The sequence below is a fragment of the Rattus rattus genome, chromosome 14, assembly GCF_011064425.1.
Source record: "Rattus rattus isolate New Zealand chromosome 14, Rrattus_CSIRO_v1, whole genome shotgun sequence".
Lineage (NCBI taxonomy): Eukaryota > Metazoa > Chordata > Mammalia > Rodentia > Muridae > Rattus > Rattus rattus.
This window is the reverse complement of record NC_046167.1, coordinates 75,281,593-75,302,079: the sequence shown is the minus strand read 5'-3', so window position 1 is coordinate 75,302,079 and position 20,487 is coordinate 75,281,593. Positions and strand designations below refer to the sequence as shown.

General features: G+C 45.0%; 1 protein-coding gene and 1 long non-coding RNA gene across 8 annotated transcripts in view; both read right to left on the bottom strand.

Moving 5' to 3' along the window:
- Positions 1 to 20,199, bottom strand: part of Cdc14b (cell division cycle 14B) — a 78,650-nt gene extending 58,451 nt beyond the window's left edge. For all 7 annotated transcript variants that reach the window (XM_032884219.1, XM_032884216.1, XM_032884217.1 and 4 more), the window contains exon 1: positions 18,886 to 20,199. In XM_032884219.1, coding sequence (XP_032740110.1) covers positions 18,886 to 19,045 — 160 coding nt within the window. In that variant the 5' untranslated portion in view covers positions 19,046 to 20,199. The remainder of the gene's footprint in view (positions 1 to 18,885) is intronic.
- LOC116883179 lies at positions 16,848 to 18,298 on the bottom strand. The gene is made up of 2 exons (XR_004385732.1): positions 18,020 to 18,298; positions 16,848 to 17,983 (listed from the first exon to the last, which is right to left on the bottom strand). It is a non-coding gene; the product is annotated as an uncharacterized LOC116883179 (long non-coding RNA).
- Positions 20,200 to 20,487: the final 288 nt, after the last annotated feature.

The window sequence follows — 20,487 nt, the reverse complement described above, 5'->3', positions numbered from 1 at the left end:
GCTGGAGAGGTGGCTCAGCGGTTAAGAGCACTGACTACTCTTTCAGAGGTCCTGAGTTCAATCCCAGCAACCACATGGTGGTTCACAACCATCTGTAATGAGATCCGATGCCCTCTTCTGGTGTGTCTGAAGACAACTACAGTATATGCATAGTAAATAAATAAATAAATAAATAAATAAGAAATGCACTGCTCTTGCAGAGGAACCGAGTTTGGTTCCCAGCAGCCACATCAGGTGGGACATAACCACTTGCAACACCAGTTCCAGGGAATCTAATGTCCTCTTCCCGCCTTCAAGGATACCCACATGAATATGGGAAGTACCAAACAAACACACACATACACATAAACTAAAAAAACTAAACTGAAAAAACTAAAAGAATCTTCACTACTTTGGACTGGTGAAGAAGTACTAACAAAGTGTTCTATATTAAACACAATGAAGAGTAATCTTAACATAATTACCTTAAGATTATATTGCAACCTAAAATTAGAAAAGAAAATGAGCTTGGGATGCAGGAAGTCAGGGGCTGGCTCCCCAGAACTACCTAAAACTGGTGTGAGATATAAACCTATAATCCCAGCACCTATGGACAGCATAGGTAGAATTAGAAGTTTAGGGTTATCCTCAGCTAAGTCCAAGGCTAGCCTAGGCTACAAACGCCCTGATACAAAGATTTACCAGAAAACACAGTAATTTTAAGATATTTCAGTATTTTTATCCACCAGGTGTGGTGGTATGTACTCTTAATCCCAGCTCTTGGGAGGCAGAGGCAGGTGGATCTCTCTGAGTATGAAGCCAGTCTGGTTCCAGGACAGTCAGAGCTACAAAACTAGAGACCTGTCTCAAAATAAAAATAACATTTTTACCTATTTTCAGTCAAAACTGTTTACTCAAAATAATAGTAGTAATAAAATTTATAAGGCAGGAACTGTGGTGCTGAGGTCTGGAAAAGGAAAGTTTAAAGAAGCCAACTGTTCTCTGGGCAGTGGTGGATAGGGGACAGCACTGATACTCGGCTAGGACCTAGTCCATGCTACACTCCCAGAGCTTCTAAACCATTTTCCCTGAGGACTATCTGCTCTTCCTGACATGTTAGCCACATTTATATATGTACCTATTTACTATCTGAAAGGTAAACTAGATTAAAAATTCGGAGACAAAGTGGCTCTGCTGATGACTTGCCATAGAGCTCCATCTATACGGGCTTTGCTCCTTAAAACTCCACTTTTGAAACTGTCCAGCATGGCTCTCTGCTGAGACGGTGCCTGTGCCTACTCTGCCTGTTGGCAGCTCTAGTGCACAGCAGCAGGCCTATAAGCACAGGTCTCTCAGTTCTAACTTATAACTGCTGAGAAGTGAGAGACCCACAGCCTTGTGGAGGCCTGAGTGGCCTGAGTCTTGACTCCGCAGCACTAAGCCTCACAGCTTTCTTTGGACATATTCTGTATGTCTTAGTTAGGATTCCCATTGCTGTGAAGAGACACCATGACCAAAGCAACTCTTATAAAAACAAAACAAAAACCCCACTTGATTGGGGCTGGCTTAGTTTCAGAGGGTCAGTCCACCATTAAGTATGGCAGTGTACCAACAGACGTGGTGCTGGAGGAGCAAGGTCTATACCTTGATCTGAAGGCAGCAGAAGGGGACTTTTTCAGGCAGCCAGGAGGAGACTGATTCCACATTGGGAGTAGCTTGAGCTTATGTATGAGACCTCAAAGCCTGCCCCCACAGTGACACAATTCCTTCAACAAAGCCACACCCACTCTAACAAGCCCACACCTCCTAATAATGCAACTCCCTGAGCCAAGCACTCAAACACATGAATCGATGAGGGCCAAACCCATTCAAAATCACCTGGCACAGATTCACAACAGGCACTCAGCCGTCAGCTGTTTAATGACCTGAAGGAAAGACAAACTGAAAAGGAAACCCTGGTCCATCCTGGTCTAAGCACTAGACTCCCGAACTTCTCAGTGTCCAGCAGTCACCCCCACTTCACCATAGGGAGGGTCACAATCTTGGCAGGAATGGAAATAGTCTAGGGACACTGTGCCCCTCCCTTTGGCTATCAGACTATATATTCCAAGAAATTGGGATTTCCCCAGATATTCCACGTTGAGAAAAGGGAAACACTGAAGTCTGGTGACAGCCAGGAGGACTCTCTGATAATCAAACTGTCTTCTGGGAGGTACTGGAGCCTGGCCAATGATAGGTGGACCATACCTCAACCAGGGTTGCCTAGTCTGGAACTTCCATAGATCCACCTGCTTCTGCTTCCAGAGTGCTGGAACTGAAGGTGTGCACCACTATGGCAACTCCGACACCTGTTTAAACCCAACTTCCCCATCAGAACTCTAGAACTCGGATGGGCACTGCATCTCTTTATTCGTCCCTCGTCTCGATGTGGCCACATTAAATCAATTTATTTCATGTTTTTCACTATGCCTGGTTTACTGCCCTACTAGGAACGGGTGGCCAAGGCTGACTCCTCAGGGCAGCCCCAGACCTAACAAATGAGGTAACAGCAAAAAGCCTCAAGAGAGACAAAGCAACTGCAATGTCATTTGGCTGTGACATCTGGGTAATTCCAAGCTCTGGCCCCATAGAACTAGCCTATTCTGTTAGAAGTGACTCAGGGGTGGAGCATGTGCAGACACAGCAAGGGCTGAGGAAAAGCCTCTCTGCTCTCTGACACGGGGTCTCGACCTGACCTTGGATTCTGAGGTTCGTCTCTAACTTCCCGGTGCTGAGTAAAGGCATGCACCACCTTAACTGGCTGTTGCAGTGCTCAGGATAGAATTCAAGGCTTTGTGCATGCTGGGCAAGCATTACTGACTGTGCTTGCCCTCAGCTCAGCTCATTTCTCTCCTTTCTCATTATTGCATCTCAGCATGACTTCTGTGAATGCCTGGTGGGAAGTAATTAAGTAGCAGGGAAGTGAATTCCACACCAAACTGCCTATTCTGGATGAGATGACACACAAGATGTTTTTGTTTAAGAGGACAAGGTGGGTTAGGGGCAGTGAAATCCACGCAAGTGAGCTTCCCCCCAAGCTTGTGTCTTGAGAACATGATACCCAGCAGAGTGAGCAAGAGGGGAGCCCTGTATCATCAGTCTACATGGCCAAGCTGTGCTGCTCCGCCAGGCACCCGCACCTTTACTTACAGGTCACTTAATTACAACTGATTTCCCTGTAGTGTCATTTAGCTCCCTGCCACAGCTCTGTGCTGCATCAGCTCCATAGGAACCGGGAAGTCAAAGCTTCCTAAGACAGACTATGCATGCTTTGATTTTTTTTTTTTTTTTTTGAGGAAAAAAAACTCTGTATATGCTGGGCAGTGGTGGTGCACACCTTTAATCCCAGCACTTGGGAGGCAGAGGCAGCTAGATCAAAGTTCCAGGTCAGCCTGGGCTACACAGAGAAACCCTGTCTCAAACAAACAAACAAACAAACAAACAAACAAACAAACGTTCTGTATATTTCTCAAGTTGATATGACAATATGGGGATAGCCCATGTGAAACATCTCCTGACACCTGAATTGTGAAGATCTCCTGACACCCAGCAACACCCAAGAAGCCATCTATTCAAATAATACCAGATCCAAGGGCTTGTAGTATGCTGTAACACCCACCCACACACAGATGCACAACAAATAAGGGTAATTAATTTTTAAAAGAGTAAACATGAAAATTGTATGTATTTGGTACTGGGGATTGGACCCGGAGCCTTGCGCATGCTAAACAAGTGCTCTACCACTGAGCTATCCATAAGCCCTCTTTACTCTGATATCAAGTTGTTAAGGCTTTGTAACTTGCAACTCTTGTCCCCACTGTTGCTCCCAGACTTGTCCCTGAAAAAGGCAAATATTTCTAAATTACTAAGGTTGGTTTTATCTTTTTTCAGTGGTTCTCAGGCAGTACCATCAAGTGTGACCAGAAAGCTGACACACATTACTATGTTAAGAACCCAGAATAGTAACTGCACCCTTAGTCCAGAGAACAGGCTTAAAGGGCTAGGTAAGATGAGAAGAACTAATTAATCCAGTAAATCCTAAAGCTGCCAACCAATATTCAGTAGGCTAAGGAAAAAAATTATCTCTCATGCTTCCCAAGTCAAGGCTTCAGTCTCCGAATCCAGATCCCAGGAGGAAGCTTCAGCTCTGTTCAATTACACACTGACAGGGTGAGCAGTAACACGTTTATTTTCCCTGTACTAAAAAAGAATGAACTCTTCTGAAGAAACAAGGTACCGTGCAAGGCTTCGGTCAGTAGAAGATGTCCCCTCCTCGCTAGCTACATGACTTCATACAGGGCTATGTATGACACACGGCCCACCACAGTCCTGAGAGGTTAAACACAGGAGGCATCCATCTTACAGTAGTCCCAAGAGTTCCTAACAGAGTTATCTGCTTGTTAGAAAATAGACTTAAGGTTGGCTTCAGACCCTCACACACGCTCCATTTAGCTGAGAACAATGAGTTCCTGGAAATGGAACTTGACTCTGTATCTGCTGAGTCTCCATGGAGACCCATTCCTGGCATTGCACCTTGGCAATGGTTTGATTCTTCCAGTCTTACCACATTCACCACAGTCAGGATCTGTCTACCCATCAGCCTTCTGGATGTTCCTCACACAACTGCCAATAGAACCTTAAAGCCACAGAATAAGTCCTTATTGCCTACACGTCTTTACCTTGATTCTTTATGCACCTAACAGAAGACTTCATTAAGCCTCAGACACGCTGTTCTTATTAATCACAGCTGATTCTTCAGCCTAGCTAACCAGCATCGATTGTTCCAAAAGCCAAAGGTTTTTCTTCAGAGGCTCTGGTTTCTTGTTAATGACACCTGATTCTTCAGCCCCAAATGACTAGAATCTGCAGACTGGTTTTTTCCCTTTCCCTCCTTCCCCGGAATGCACTGTTGTGTAACAGTTTCCTGCAGGATCCATATTGGACATCAGATCCTGCAGGGAAGCTTTTAAAAACAAGAAAGTAAAAGGCAGACAGTTGGTGAAGCTCACATCTTTAATACATCTGCACTCCCAAGGCAGAGGCAGGCAGATCTCTGAATTCAAAGTCAGACTTCTCTATATACAACGAGAGTTCCAGAGAAACCCTGTGTCAAAACAATGACAACAACAAACAAACAGACAAACAAACAAAAACCCAGGAAGTCCCTGAAACTGAGCATATTCACTAGACCCCTCTCTACAAGAGTAATAAAGAAGTAATAAAGAAATCTCAGACAAAGTGAAGCCAAGCTGCAAAGACTCTCACACAAATAAAAGCTGCAAAGAAGACTAAACCCAGATAAGCTGCCTGGCAGAAGAAACCAGCTGAGGTGCCTAAAAGAGATTTGGCCAACTGAGGCACCTGGAAAGAACACTCTCCAACTTATTTGAGCTGCTGGCAGGCTATGTTCATGTGTTCCAGATTGCTGTGTACATAAGTAAATTCACTCACACTGGAATGGGCTTTGGTGATGCAGCCCCTTCCAGTCATTTCTGCCTAAGGACTTCAGCCCCCATTATCATTCTAAGTAGGAGTCCTTAACTCAAAGCTTCAATTAGAAAATTTAATAAACATGCCTGCAACCTCTGGACTAGACAGTCTTAGGCAGGAGGATTATAATTTTGAGGCTAGTCTGAGCTATATAAGTCATACTCTTTCTCACGATAAAAAAATAATGAGGTGGAGGATCCAAGAGAATGTTACTTCTCAAATTATCTCACATCTTCATTTTAAAAATTATCAAAATGTTTTAATTAAGGAAAAATTCCTGAGGAAATACATCTGAAATCACAGCACCCAGACAATGGCAGAAGGATCAGAAGTTCAAGATCACTCTTGACTATCTATCTAGTAAAACTGGAGCTAGCCTGGCCACTTGAAAACTGCCTCAAAAATTAAATGAAAAGTGACAGAATAAACAAATAGTTCCTGCTCTAGAGAGAAAATAAGAAAAGATTGTAGTCTGCTGCCAAGGCTGACAGCCTGAGTTTGATTCCCCAAGACCTCAGGGCAGGGCATAACTGTCCCCTGCATGTGTGCGTGTGCTTGAACTAAATGAAAGTAACATAGCTGAGTGTGGTGGCAAACACCTTTAACCCCAGCACTCAGGAATAAGAGGCAGGCAGATCTACAATTGAGGCTAGCCTGGTCTACAAAGCAAGTTCCAGGCCAGCCAGGGACACATAATGAGACTCTGTCTCAAAAAACACTTTTTAATTAGGGAGGCGGGGAGGGCAGGAGGGCAGGAGGGAGGGAAGGAGGAAAGAAGTAAGGGAACTCTGAAAATCCAGCTCTAACTTCCAGGTATCCCATCATCCCAAGGCATCCAATGCAGACAGCACCAGTCGCACCTTTCCCAGGTCCCTTGCTGAGATCTCTGCTGCAGTTCTCCTGGCAACCAAGGCAAGGATGAAACTGGAAAATGCATCCAAATGTGTCCCGAATTTGTTCTTTAGGCCCTTTCAGATTCAGTGATCTAAAATAAGAACACATTGACCATGGAGCTGAAGTCTACACTCAGTTGTGTTCCTACCTCACAAACTAAGCTTTGCTGATGTTCCAATACCAAAAGGGGAAGAAATGCACCCTAGGATGCTTCACTCTCACCTATGAGGCACTTCCAACAAGCTACTTAGTACTTCAACAATAAACTCCAAATGCAGTTTGAGAATATCTTTCATAGAGTTAAGAACATAATTTGAATTACATCACACATTCTTGTCAAAGCACTTCTCCTTCAGCACCCTAAAAGAATGTGAAAGTTGGGGTGCTTTTCAGTTCAGCTCACACACCAAATGTGGTTACTGAAATATTTAGCAATTTAATAATCTGTGGCTTCTTCCACGAGCAACTTGGGGAGGACGGCTTATTTCATCTTACATTTCCAGATAACAGATCACTGAGGGAACTCAAGGCGGGGGCCTGGAGGCGGGATCCGAAGCCATTCAGCTGTTACCTGTCTTCACTAGGATGACTAATCTACTGCTCTGTGTTCAACGATAAGGGATGCTTTCTTCCACATTTATCATTAGCCCAGAAGAAGTCGCACACTCATACCCACGGGCCAATCTGATGAATAGCCATTCCCTATTCCCTTGTGTCAAATCAGAACAAAAGTAAAACATAATAGAACTTTTATAAACGTGAAACATCACACATCACACAGACACACAGACACACACACACACACACACCATTAAAATGGATCCTTTTTGCCAAACACTGGGGAAAATAACTGAAATCATGTGGGAACTGTCAAGTGACACGTCAAACATAAAACTGTCTCAAACTGATGTTTTAAAGAGAACAAAGCCACGTGGTTAAGTCCTTGTTCGCTGTCTTGTCTGAGATGACTAAGAATCCACTGCTCCTCCTGTTCAGAGAGAGGGCCACGCTATTATAAATCCTCCATCCTCTGCGCCCTCCCTCAGTAATAAATACTTGCTCTTGCAATTGTGTGATAAATTCTTATTGAACAGATACATTAATTAATTCCATAGAATAATCCATACAGAAGAGCAAAATTCAGAGAATGATTCAGCAGAGATGGTCCTAAAATAGAGAGCTTTGCAGAATCCGAAATTTGTAAATGATATTAAAGCATTATGGATTGGGTATAAAAAGATCAATGTCGTAAACTGCACAGCAGAGCTGAGAGTAATTTCACTTTCAAATGAGAACCTGAAGGAACAACAAATTCCAGTGACATCAGGAACAAGATGTTTTGCTTTTCTGAAAAGTAGGCTGCCAACAGAATTTTAATGGGATAAAAGTGAACTACCTGGGAAGTCATGGAGTCATGCGTGATGCTGGTCTAGAATTAATTCCAGGGCAGCTTTCCTCTGCTTTCCAGACAGAGGGACTAAATCTACTGACTGGTGAACAATGCACCCTCTAAGAGAACTGCTCCTCTGGTATAAATAATACTAAGAACTAGAAAGAACCAGACAGAGCTAGAGCAATGGCTCAGTGCTCAAGATCAGAGAACCTGTGTTCCCAGCACCCACATGGTGGCTCACAATCGTCTGTAACTGCAACTGAGGGGATCTGATGGCCTTTTGTCTCCTCAGGCTATCAAATATATAGGGTCCATTTCCACACATTTCTTCTAAAAAAAAGAAGAAATATATAAAAAGAATTACTGAAACACATTATTATATGCATGGGACCACTGGCTCCCTTATTCGAGTAGCTTGAAAATCAAAATAAATTAGAATACTTAAAAAGACGTGAGTAAGGGGTTGGGGATTTAGCTCAGTGGTAGAGCGCTTGCCTAGGAAGCGCAAGGCCCTGGGTTCGGTCCCCAGCTCCGAAAAAAAAAAAAAGAAAAAAAAAAAAAAAAAAGATGTGAAGATGTGAATAATATTGTAGTTTTGTGGTAGAGCTTGTCAATCATACAAGAGGCTCTGGGATCCATCCCTAACACCCAACTTGATTTCCTGTATGAACTCAAAACATATCATAAAAGCCCTTCCCTGAGCCCCAAATTCAAACTAGCATTTCATGAAATTTCCCTCATGCTTCATGGAATAAACTATGTAAACCTGCCAGGTAGGCATAGAAATGCCTAGAAAGCAGCAAGAGCTATTTATTTTAAAGACCCTCTCTCAAAACAAACCAAAAAGAATAGCTGTTATATCAGTTAATTGTAAATATTAATTCAGGAATCACATTTTAAGTTCTTCAATTTTTTTTTCTTTTCTTTTTTTCGGAGCTGGGGACCGATCCCAGGCCTTGCGCTTGCTAGGCAAGCGCTCTACCACCGAGCTAAATCCCCAACCCCTGTTTTAATGTCTCTCTCTTTTTTTTTTTTTTGGTTCTTTTTCGGAGCTGGGGACCGAACCCAGGGCCTTGTGCTTCCTAGGCAAGCACTCTACCACTGAGCTAAATCCCCAACCCTAAGTTCTTCAATTTTTAAAGACAAATTTTGGTACTACCAAAAATATCCATCACTTGGCATTTGTAATAAAAAAATACCCGGAGATCACAGTTGGTATTATGCCTACCCAGAAATCAACTCCTCTCTTCATAGGAAGAGCAGACTGAGCTTCAGTTTTAAACAAAGTGATCTACAGTCAGAGCTGATTGTCACCGCAAACTAAACCAAGGACAAGCAGAAACACACAACCAAGAGCCACAACTCACACATTGGGTTTTACTGTGTAAAAGTATCAGAAAGAAGCACAAAGTAGCCGAGGATCTGACTACCTTTGTTGGTGCAGTATTCATGAAAAGCGAGGGGGGGGGGTTAAAACTTCCATCAAAACAGGGCCCAGACGAAATGTAAGCATCACACTTCAAGAGCCCTGACTTTGAGGGCCAGTAAGATGGCATAACTTGTTGTAAAGGCTTGCCACCAAGCCCAAAAGACTGAGTTCAATACCTGGGACACACAATGTGGAATGAGAAAACCAAATGTTCATGCACGTGCACACGCGCGCGCACACACACACCTTTGAGAAGGTTAAAATCAGTTCTTAAGATTTATTTCTAATTTTTAACTATGTGTCTTTGTGTACATAGGTGTGTGTATCAAATGTGTGCAGGTTCTGAGGAAGCCAGAGCTGAAGTTGTAAGAACCTAGCCTGACATAGGTGCTGGGAATCGTCCTAAGTGCTGAGCCTCTCTGCCCTGTTTTTGTAATCAGCTTTATTTTCTGGAAGTGTTTTTCTACAATAATCTCTGCATAATATTGAAGCCAGGTCACCTAATAACAAGACAAAAAACCCACTAGAAACTATAGGGGCTTGAGAGCACCCCAGATTCTAGTCCCAGAACCCAACAATATTCTGTGACTCCTGGTCCAGGGGATCTGACACCTACTTCTGGCCTTGGCAGGCACAGTGCTCATGCACATACAGACTCCAGTTCTCTGTGTCTAGCACAGTTTCTTCACTTTCTGACCCTGCTTATGCAAGTGGTAAAGGTGCCTTCTAGGTGACAAATAGCTTTGAGATGTTCACATAAACAGTATGTCCAGTTCTTTGCTCCCAAAATTAAAAAGAAAAATTCCAATAGAAAACATCTTGGAGGACTGACTTGGGTGAAAAATATTCTGCAGCTAGGGTATGAAGGAAAATAAAATGCTGTCTACCAAAATGAACTTTCCCAGCACTTTTATGTGCAGATTTAAAAACATAAATTGTTAAACCTTAGCCAAAATAATGAAGTCCTGTTGTGGGTTGTCCTGATGTTTGTATTCTGATGTTAATTCTGCTTCCTCAAGAGGGGTTGCCCCAAAGAGCAGTCCATCGCATACCCAGGTGATCTCATGGGAACCTTCTCCCCATTTTAACTGTTCAATAAAGGCTAGCGGCTGTGGTTGGGTGTTGGGACTGGAGGTTTGAGAGTGGAGGCAGGTGGAAACAGGACTGAAGAGGAGAGGAAGCCTCCATGAACGTGAACCACACACAGGGCCAGGAGTAACTACAGGTAGCAACCTCATAGCTGGGGAATGAGTTAGTGTAGTGTTAGATCTGCCCAATCTGGGCATATTGCTTACTATTGTAATAATTGGATTGTGGGATTTTTTTTTTTTAGAATTATTTATTTTATTTATATGCGTACACTGTAGCTGTCTTCAGACTCACCAGAAAAGGACTCCGGATCCCATTTAAGATGGTTGTGATCTACCATGGTGGTTGCTGGGAACTGAACTCAGGACCTCTGGAAGAGCAGTCAGCACTCTTAACCTCTCCAGCCTGGATTGTGTGTTTTTCCCATGGGCTTATTGGGGTTGGAAATTACAGCAACAAAGTACATCTTTAATTCTAGCACTTGTGAGGCAGAGGCAAGAGGAACTCTGTGAGTCTAAAATCGGCCTGGTCCACTTAGTAAGCTCCTGGCCAATCAGGGCTACATAGGAATACCCTACCTCAAATAAACATAAAAAGAAGGCATTAATTCGGGGCTGGGAAGATGACTGAGCAGATAAACCTGCCATTTAAGTTCAATCCTCAGAACTGGTATTCTAGAGTCTCCCAAGTAAGAGAACAGGCTCACATAAGTTCTCCTCTAACCTCACACATAAGAGAGTATGTGCACTCACACATACACACACACACATCAATGTAAAGAAAAAAATTTAACTCATGATAAATTTTTAAAATCTATTTCTAGCTTTTGACCCTCACACATAACATGTCTCTGCTACCATGAGGTAATGGAAGGGCCTCTGTTATCTATGTCTGTCGTAGAATGCCCCCTACCTCACCCCTGTAAACAACCCCAGATCAAAGCACTGAGTGGCTATCTGTGGAATACTAAGACATGCTAGGGCACAATCACGCTTGCAATTAACAATTCTGAAGAAATGGTCATTGGCTCAGTATCTAGTTTTGCTTTCTAAAACCTTCTACCTGTGGCTTCTGCAGGAAGCTTCTGCATTGAGACACAGTAAACTAACAACCTCTAAGCACTCCAGGATACCAGCTCAGATGTGAAACCAGAGCGTTGGTGTATTAGTGCTCTTTGAAGTCTTTAAAGGACACTCAAGTGCCTCTGAAGGCTGGCCTCATGGCTGACTCTGATGCATCCTGTGCCAGCAGTGTAGCAGCTGTCAGCACAACAGCACTCACTGCCTCTGTGCTGATTCACAGACTGGGAGGGGACTGTGGCTTCTCAGCTGGGAGGAGCTTTCAAGCATAATGACCTCCACCTCATTGCTGTCACCTGGTGTCACTACACCATTGTCACCTGGGTAATGAAGCCTCAATCCAGACATTTGGAGACCAGGTCATGCATGTTCCCAATGCTCCCTTTACTTCATCTTTGATACACTACAGAATCAAGGCTCCAAAAAGTTGTAACAATCGGTCTGGGCCCAGTCCAAGTGACTAGCAGGGACCAAGTAAGGTTCCTCCCGAGTACTTCAGCCTTCCATAAGCTTGGTCTCACTCTTCAAAACCTGCCCCATGGATTTCAAGCACAGCACACGCTTTCACCCTCGCCCTCCAAGTTCTGTTTTCTCAACACAAAAACAAACACAGGAGAACAGAGATGTACTGGTAACATGTCTGTATTTCTTGCACCTGAAGACATTATTCAATGGGTGTTGTTGAATAAACGACATGTCTGAAAGTTGGGCCTGTGCGTGTGGTCAATTTGGGAAACAGCACGAGGCAGAGAGGACCTGCATATTGTTTTTGTGTTGTGTATTTGTCCAACTCCACTAATTTTTCAGTTCGAAATTCAATTTGCAGGTACCAGCCACCAAGAGACCATCATCACATGCCTGCTTGCCTAAGTTGGACATTGCCTGGTAAATGTCCAACATGCCAAGTAATTTAGAGAGATGGCTCAGCGGTTAAGAGCACTGACTGCTCTTCCAAAGGTCCTGAGTTCAAATCCCTGCAACGACATGGTGGCTCACAACCATCTGTAATGAAATCTGATGCCCTCTTCTGGTGTGTCTGAAAACAGCTACAGAATACTTATATATAATAATTAAATAAATCTTCTTAAACACACACACACACACACACACACACACACACACACACACGGCTGGGAAGATGGATCCATGAATAAACTGCTTGCTGCCCAAGCTGAGGGCCTGAGTTCTAGGACTCACACAGTAAAAGAAAAAACTAGCTCCTGCAAGTTGTCCTCTGACTGTCATATGTCCACCCACTCCCAAACAAATGCACAACCCCACACACGGGAGAAATGATTAACATAATTTAAAATGCTAAAAACTGCACACCCACAAAGCACCTTTCCGATAACTCACAATCAGAATTTTTCCAGAACCGTCATCGACATGCACCATGCATGGCCTTCTACCTACATCCTAGGAATTCACAGTGTGGTTTTGGCTCAGCTCTCTCCAAAATCACTTTTGGGCACAGAGACAGACAATGACCACTGACTGGTGATTCCCTGGCTTTAGGACTGGTCCTGCACCACTTTCCCCTCACCTATTTGCCTGGCCACTCTAGACCCATAAAAGAAATAACATTTGAGGCTTAACTCTTTGCCTGTGTGTGGGGTGGAGCTGCCAGAGTTAGAAGATGCATCAAGCTAGGAACAGAGAAGTGAAGACGAGTTCACAGGATGCAACAAATTCCTGCAGGAGCACAGGGCAGGAGGAAGGACAGACAGACATTTTGAGGAGCTTTGGTTCCTGAAACTTGGCCACCTCAGCTACAACAGGAGCAATGGAAATGGATTTATTTTGTCCTCTGTGTTCTGTGTCACTGTATCTCCTCTTCTATCCAGAAAAATACACTTCCAAGGGGCAAACAATGAATATGCATGAGGATTTTACAGAGTAAGCATTCAATAAACACTTCTTGAATTGATGAAAAATTCCCCCAGCCAATGACATCTGCTGTGAATTTTAAAGATCCTAAAGGGGGGGGGGGTGCTGCTTTGGCTGCTCTCATTTGGTGAGGAGTCTAGGCTGCCAATAACCAGTGCTTGGAAATGACCAGATTAGCATGACCCCAACTAGTTTCTCCAGCAAGTTATTATGATATACTCTAAATCATGGCAGACACTGGGAAACTTAGAAGGAGGGAAAATAAAGAAACTTAAACCAGGGGGCTGGAGAGATGGCTCAGCAGTTAAGAGCATAAGAGCACTGACTGTTCTCCAGAGATCCTGAGTTCAAATCCCAGCAACCACATGGTAGCTCACAACCATCTGTAATGGGATCTGATGCCCTCTTCTGATGAAGACAGCTACAGTGTACTTATATAAAATAAATAAATCTTTAAGAAAGAAAGAAACAAACAAACAAACAAACAAACAAACAAACTTAAAACGGGGGCTTCGGATGTAGCTCAGTCAGTAAAGAGCTCACCTAGTAGAAGGCTCTTGGCTTGAACCAGAGCACTGAATGAACCAGGCCTGTAATCAAAGCACTACAGAGGTGAAGACAAGAGAGTAAGAAGTTCAAAGCCATCCTCGTCTACCTATCAATTTCAAGGTATACTGACCTACATGAATAAGACTCTGTCTCTAAAAACAAACATAAATAAAATAAAGTCCTGAGTCAGCCAATAGTAGCCGTTTACTAATTTTCTTCAATAATTAGGGACTTAAATGACAAAATAGTGAAATAAATCAAAGTTCTGTATCGACTGTGAGACCCTGCAAATGATCAGATTTTGCAGCTGTGCTGGATTGTTTAAAAATGTCCTCAGCTGATGGGCAGTGGTTACTCACACCTTAATCTCAGTGCTCAGGAGGCAGAGGCAGACAAATTTCTGGGAGTTCAAGGCTGGTCTACACATCAGGTTCAAAACCTCCACACAGAGAGACTCTGCCATCACTGCCTACCTCTAACAAAGCAAATGCTCTTGGACAGGGGAGACTGCCCTTGTAATTAACAAAATGAGGAAGCTTTGCACGCTCAGTTAATGGAAGGCTCTGTTTAAATGATTTGATAATTGAAAAAAGCTTTGGAACTCTGGCACCGAAGAGGTTCATAGGGAGATAAAATTCCTGCCTTTCTCCAACCGATTTTTCTCATAGATTTCCCCAATTTTGAGTCTTACAGTTTTTCAATACACTAGAAACTCATGTCCGCTTTTCTCTCTGGTTCCTTAAGTAATAGAAGCTTCCTCTGGTATTTTTAGTATCTCAGGGCATTAGCTACACAGTTCACCATCTTTGGGAGATTTGGTTTTCACGGCGCATCAGAAATACAGTTCAAGTTTAAAACAAAACAAAACCAAACCAGTAACAACAAAATATACCTATTGCAATGGGTTGGGAATTAAACCCCTACTGAGTAAGTCTGCTCCTGGTAGGAGTTAACCCCCCACCCCAGCACAGCAATGAGACTAGTTATAGTTAGCCCCTAGGCAAAACAAAGTGATCACACAAACATCTAATATGAACAGCACACAGTCAAAGACCCTGGCTTCTGCAGAAATTCAATTTACAGATTTAACAGGCTGCTATAAAAATATCAAGGGTTGCTGGGCATTGGTGGCACACGCCTTTAATTGCAGCACTCAAGAGGCAGAGGCAGGCCAAACTCTGTGAGCCAGAGGCCAGGCTGGTCTAGTGCCAGGATACCCAGGACTAGACAGAGAAACCCTGCCTTGAAGGAAAAAAAAAGTCTTTAGGGGTAAAAAAGTTTAGTGCTAGAGATGTAGCTCAGTGCTTGCCTAGGATGCATGACGCCGTTGGTTTAGTCCCCAGCATCACATGACACCAAGCACAATGATTTATGCTTACAACTTCTGGCACCTGAGGAAAAGGCTTAGATAGACATTCAAGGTCACCCTCTGCTACACTGCATGTTTTAGGAAAGCCTTAGGGGCAGAGCAGGCAAAGCAGACAATATGCCTTAATATCTCCAAACCGTGTCTTCTACAAAAATCTCCCTGTTCAGGAGCAAGTGTTAGTAAAGATGATGTAGAGATGACTGGCACCTCAAAGGTAGGAAAGCTGACAGTAAAAGCATTTTTTCAGGAGTCTGGCAGCTGCCTGAGGTGTGACTATGGAATTACCACACATCCCAACAAGCTATGCACCCAAAGGAGCTGTCCCTGCAAAGACCTGTACATGAATGTGCGTGGCAGCAATGTGCATGCAGGTCCAAAAGTCCACTGAAGCCATGTAATGCTGGCTCAGCATTTTCACCACTAAAATTTACATGTCTGAAGTACGAAGACAGGGTTGGGGACTTAGCTCAGTGGTAGAGCGCTTGCCTAGCAAGCGCAAGGCCCTGGGTTCGGTCCCCAGCTCCGAACAATAGAAAAAAAAAAATCCAATAAAAGAAAAGGGAAAAAAAAAAATAGATTTCCTATACTGAAGTACGAAGACTCCGTCCACAGTCGCTTCTGCAGCCATTTGCAACAGAACCCAACATATTCCCAAATCATAACTTATTACTATACTACTAAAGAGATCATGATTCAGCCATGCAATAGAACAGCACCAGGCAGTTACACAGAGAACATCCTGATGGCTCAGCTGGTAAGAGAGCCTGCAGCCAAGACTGATGACCTTAGTTCAATTTGGGAAACTAACATGGTTGAAGTGAACCAGTTCCCATAGGCTGTCCTCTGATTTATGTGTACAGTGAAATATCCTGTCTCTGGGTGTGTGTGACCTCCCCCCATTTCCCTTCCCCAACACATGTAAAGTAAAAGAGCAATTTTTTTAAAAGTGAAGAATTAAAAGAAAATAAAAAGACTTAACTGTTCATAGATCTCATTTTGGTAATAGACCTCTGTGAGTTCAAGGTCACCCTTGTCTACCCAGAGTCCCAGACCAGCTTGCTATATAGTAAGACCCTGTCTCAAAAAGCAAATAACAATGAATTAACGATCTAAGGGAAAACGCAAACTTATGCATTTGTTAAGTGCAGAGCCTTACACCTCCCTCCTTCCATTACTACCTCACACTAAATAAATAAGATTAAAAGTAATCTGAGCTCTGCAACTTTACATGGTAGCTGGCTGATGCCTTTCACTTCTGCACTGAGGAGGCTGAGACGGCAGGATCTCAGGTTTAAGGCTGGTGTGGTTTAAGTGAGTTCCAAGTTGGGCTAAGCTATATAATGAGACCCAATGTTTTGAAAGTGGGGGGGGGGGTTGCTGAGAAATGGCTCTACTCTTGCAGAGGGCCCAAATTGGTTCTCAGCACCTAACCACCTGTAACTCCAGTTCCAGGAGGGAGGCGAGGCGTCTTGCCTCCCAAACTACATCCATGCGGGACACATACATGCACTCAGGCACACATACACATAAAATTAAATAATTTAGATTAAAAAATCAATTACTTCAGTTTGTTTTGCAAATAACACAGAAACAGACTGTTTTAGTATCTTGGGCTTTTTTTGTCTGGTTGGTTCTTTTTTTTTTTCTTTCTTTCAGGAAGCTGAACTGAGGGTCTGAAAGCCTTGTCCCCTGGAGTTAGTTTAGTATCTGGCACTAAATCTGGACCAATCCCTTCTCAAGACTTGTAACTGACAAGTAGCTTGATTTTGTGCACAAAATGCACCAGCTCCTTCCCTATTGACCTTTTTAAAAGTTCTTTCTTTGAAGACTTCCTCAGGAAGGCTTTAACACGTTATCCCCAGGAAAGAGAAAGATCTCCCCCAGTGACTGAGGTCAATAGCCTTTTGCTGGGTCGTAGCTCAGAGCTGAGGAGCCTAGCATGCACAAAAGCCCTGAATGTCAGCTTCAGGGCCACTAACAATTTTTCTTGATGAGAACAACCACCTAAATCTTACAAATTTTTTCTTTTCCCTTTGTATTTTTGGTGTTTTGAGACAAGATCTCTCTATGTGAACCTAACTGTCCTAGAACTCACCAAGTAGACCAGGCTGACCTTGAGTTCACAAAGATCAATCTGATTGCCTCCAGAGCAGTACAATTAAAGGCCTGGGCTACCACACCCAGCCTTACAACTTTTCTTGTTGAAAACCACCACCAAAATATTCAACAGAAAACTGTCTAAAATGTTCATAAAACATTTAAATCTACAAATGCGTTTAAATCCATAAACATTTTTATAGTTTATTCCTTTAAAGCCGCACACCCTTTAGCCTATGTAGTAGTTAAAATCAAGTGGGACTTGGAACATACCAATTGGAGGCTAGCATTCTGCTACGAAGTATTGTGCGGAGCCACGCAAAAATCAACCGCGTACCATCCTGCATGGGTTTGCAAAGAACAGATACATATGTGTGCTGGTCCGGGATATTTCTGGAAAGACTCACGAGAACTTGGCAACATTGGTTACATTTAGAGGGTAATCCTTTGTCTTTGCCACCAACTTTTCTCAATATACTCCGTGAATCCTTAGAGATATGCAAGGATAATTTGCCCCATACAAAAAGCAGCAGAAGGAATGTACAGTGCCACCAGCACGAAGTCTTTGGAAGGAACCTAGGCAAGCTGGTGTCTCCTCCTGCAGGGTCACTCGCCGGTAGACCTGGGCAGACACGAGTCAGGGGCTGTAGTTAAAACTCCTTCCTCTTCCTCCTTCAACGCTAAGAAACCTTCCTTCTCTCCTCTCTCCTTCATCGCTAAGAAACCTTCCCTTTCCTCTCAGCTTCCTTTAAAAATCGGTCTTACTTTCTAGTTGCCCATCAATCTAGAATATACTTTCTACTAAATTTTTATGTCTAAACACTTCCTGAATAAATAAATGTTGTCACCAATCGAGTTCACCTAGCAAAGCCCAAGTTCAAGGCCTGGAAACCTTTTCTTAAAACCCCACGAAGAGGTGGACACCATCTGCCCCAGAAAACGCGGCACCTTCCCTCATCCGCGCAGACAGCTATGCAGCTGACAACGCATTTCCACGTACATCAGTACACCGAATGCAAGCTCTGGCTTCCTACATCAATCCCGGCAAACCGAGCAGCTGCCAAATGGATTTCTTTCGTTTGAGGCACTAAGAAAAATCACCCTCGAAAGCGGCTTTTCTACCTGCTCCGGCTGGCGGGGATTTCTCAAAAGTGACACCTCTGAGCTCCTAGCATGCTGGGTGGTTCAAACGCCATCAACCTGACACCTTTCAGGAGGCACAGGAGGGAGGGCAAAGAACTCTTAGGAGGCCGGGGAAGGCGGGATGACTTGGGGAGGGGGGAGGGGGGTGCCGGACCGCCAGGAGCTCGAGCGGGATCCCACGCGTTGCTAAGGCTCAGCGAGGCTTTGGGCCCTCGGGACAGCAAAGATCAGCGAGACTCAACAGAGGCTCGGACTCGCGTGGGGACAACCGCGCCGGCTTATCCCGGGATGGGGTGGGTTCGAGGGCAGGGCCGCCCCGCTCCCGAGGCCGGGCGCACTTGCAGAGGTCACCCCCACGGCCCTTCTCCCGTAAAGTTGCTACGGCAGGCGCGCGGGCGGCTAGAGGCTCGAGGAGGCGCGAGCCTCGTGGGGGTGTGGCGGAGCTCACCCGTGATGTCCAGGTACAGGTCGTCCTGCTGCTCCAGGCGGTGCAGCTCCTGCGGCGTGGAGCTGCGGCTCTTCTTCACACCGGGAGAGGAGGACGAGCTGCGGCGTGAGCAGGGGGGCGCGGTGGCCCAAGCCGAGCGCCGCTCGCTCTTACGCTTCATGGAGGCGGCCGCGGCCCGTCAGGGGACCGCGACCATGGCCCGGCAACCCGGCCTGGGTCCTCGCGCTGCGTCTCCCGCTGCCCGCGTCCCGGGGGCCCCACAGCGCTGGCCGGTGGCTGGAGCAAAGCGCGCGCTCCCTGGGACGCTGCTGCCGGGGCGTCCGAGCTCAGCGGGCCGCGGCTCCCGGGGACCCCCAGGAGGGATGTTCCGTGGAGCTTCATTCACAAAAAGAAGGGCCCACAACCCTCCTCGGGGCCTGCCGGCTCGGGCCGTTCATTGGTCACTGCAGCGTGACGTCACGCAACTGGAGCCTTCCTACAGGCAGGTACTCGGTGACGCCATAAAGAAAAGTCTGAACGCTTCCGCCAATCGGGCAGAAAGCGTGTTGGCGACCCCCTTGGTGGGACCCCCTTAACTTTTGTCTCCCGCGTCCAGGTGGGACGCCCCAATCCCCAGTTCCTCGAGTGAGTCCCCAAGTTCCTGCACAGCCCTACCCTAAAAACTCCACTCCGGATCTTTGAGATGGATTTTTTTTTCTGTTTTTAAGTGTTTCTTGAGTTTCCTTGTAGTTCGCGCCAAGGGAGCCTTGTTATGGCCGCCTGCTAGGAGAGTGTAGCCTGCTGAAACGGTCCGCAGCTCTGTGGACGCAAGGCAGAGTGGACCTCAGAACTTAGAAGTTCAGACCAGCGCTGTTTTCCCACCTATCCGAACAGAGCAACGAGGGCTTCTTAGCGTCGGTTAAAAAACAAAAAACAAAAAAACTAAACACCTGAAGACGCGATTTACCGCGGTGGTTTGCACCTTCCGACACCTCACCTCGGAACCCAGGAGCTGCGCTAACTCTTGCTGTAGGTAGCCGAGGTGCCCACGGTCCGATTAAGCACGAGGTGTTGGAGCACGTGGCCATCTGAGCCATCGGACTTTTCTCCTTTGGGTCTGCAGGGATACAGCCCCATATTTTGCTACTGGGTTAAAAAGACGTCAGATCTTTCTGGAACTTGACCACAGCTGCCATTTTGAAGAGCCCAGCTCCACGGTAGCATCTACTCGGGCGAGGAGACTGGAAGCAGCCTTTAGAGTCGGTGGTCCCAAACTCCCCATCGGCGGGCCTGTTGTCAACAGTGATTTAACGTCCAGTCTGAAAGGGAAATCAAGAGTCAAGAGGGATAAATTTCAGCCCCTCCTCCACTCCCCTCCAAGGAACCTCTCAGAAATGCGGAGTTCCTCCCCCTTAGGGTCGTTTTTTTTTTTCTTTTGTTTTGAAGCCTTTTAGCCTGCTAAGTAGGAAGAGATAAGATGTGGGACGGCCTTCCTTAGCCAGGGGCCCTTAAGAACCTGCTTGTTCATCTTTCCGCGTTCCATAAGGTTGCCAACGAAGGTCTTGCATTTAAAATGTTTTTAGTGGCAGCAAAAACATTTGCCCAGGAAGAGAAAGTCCTTCA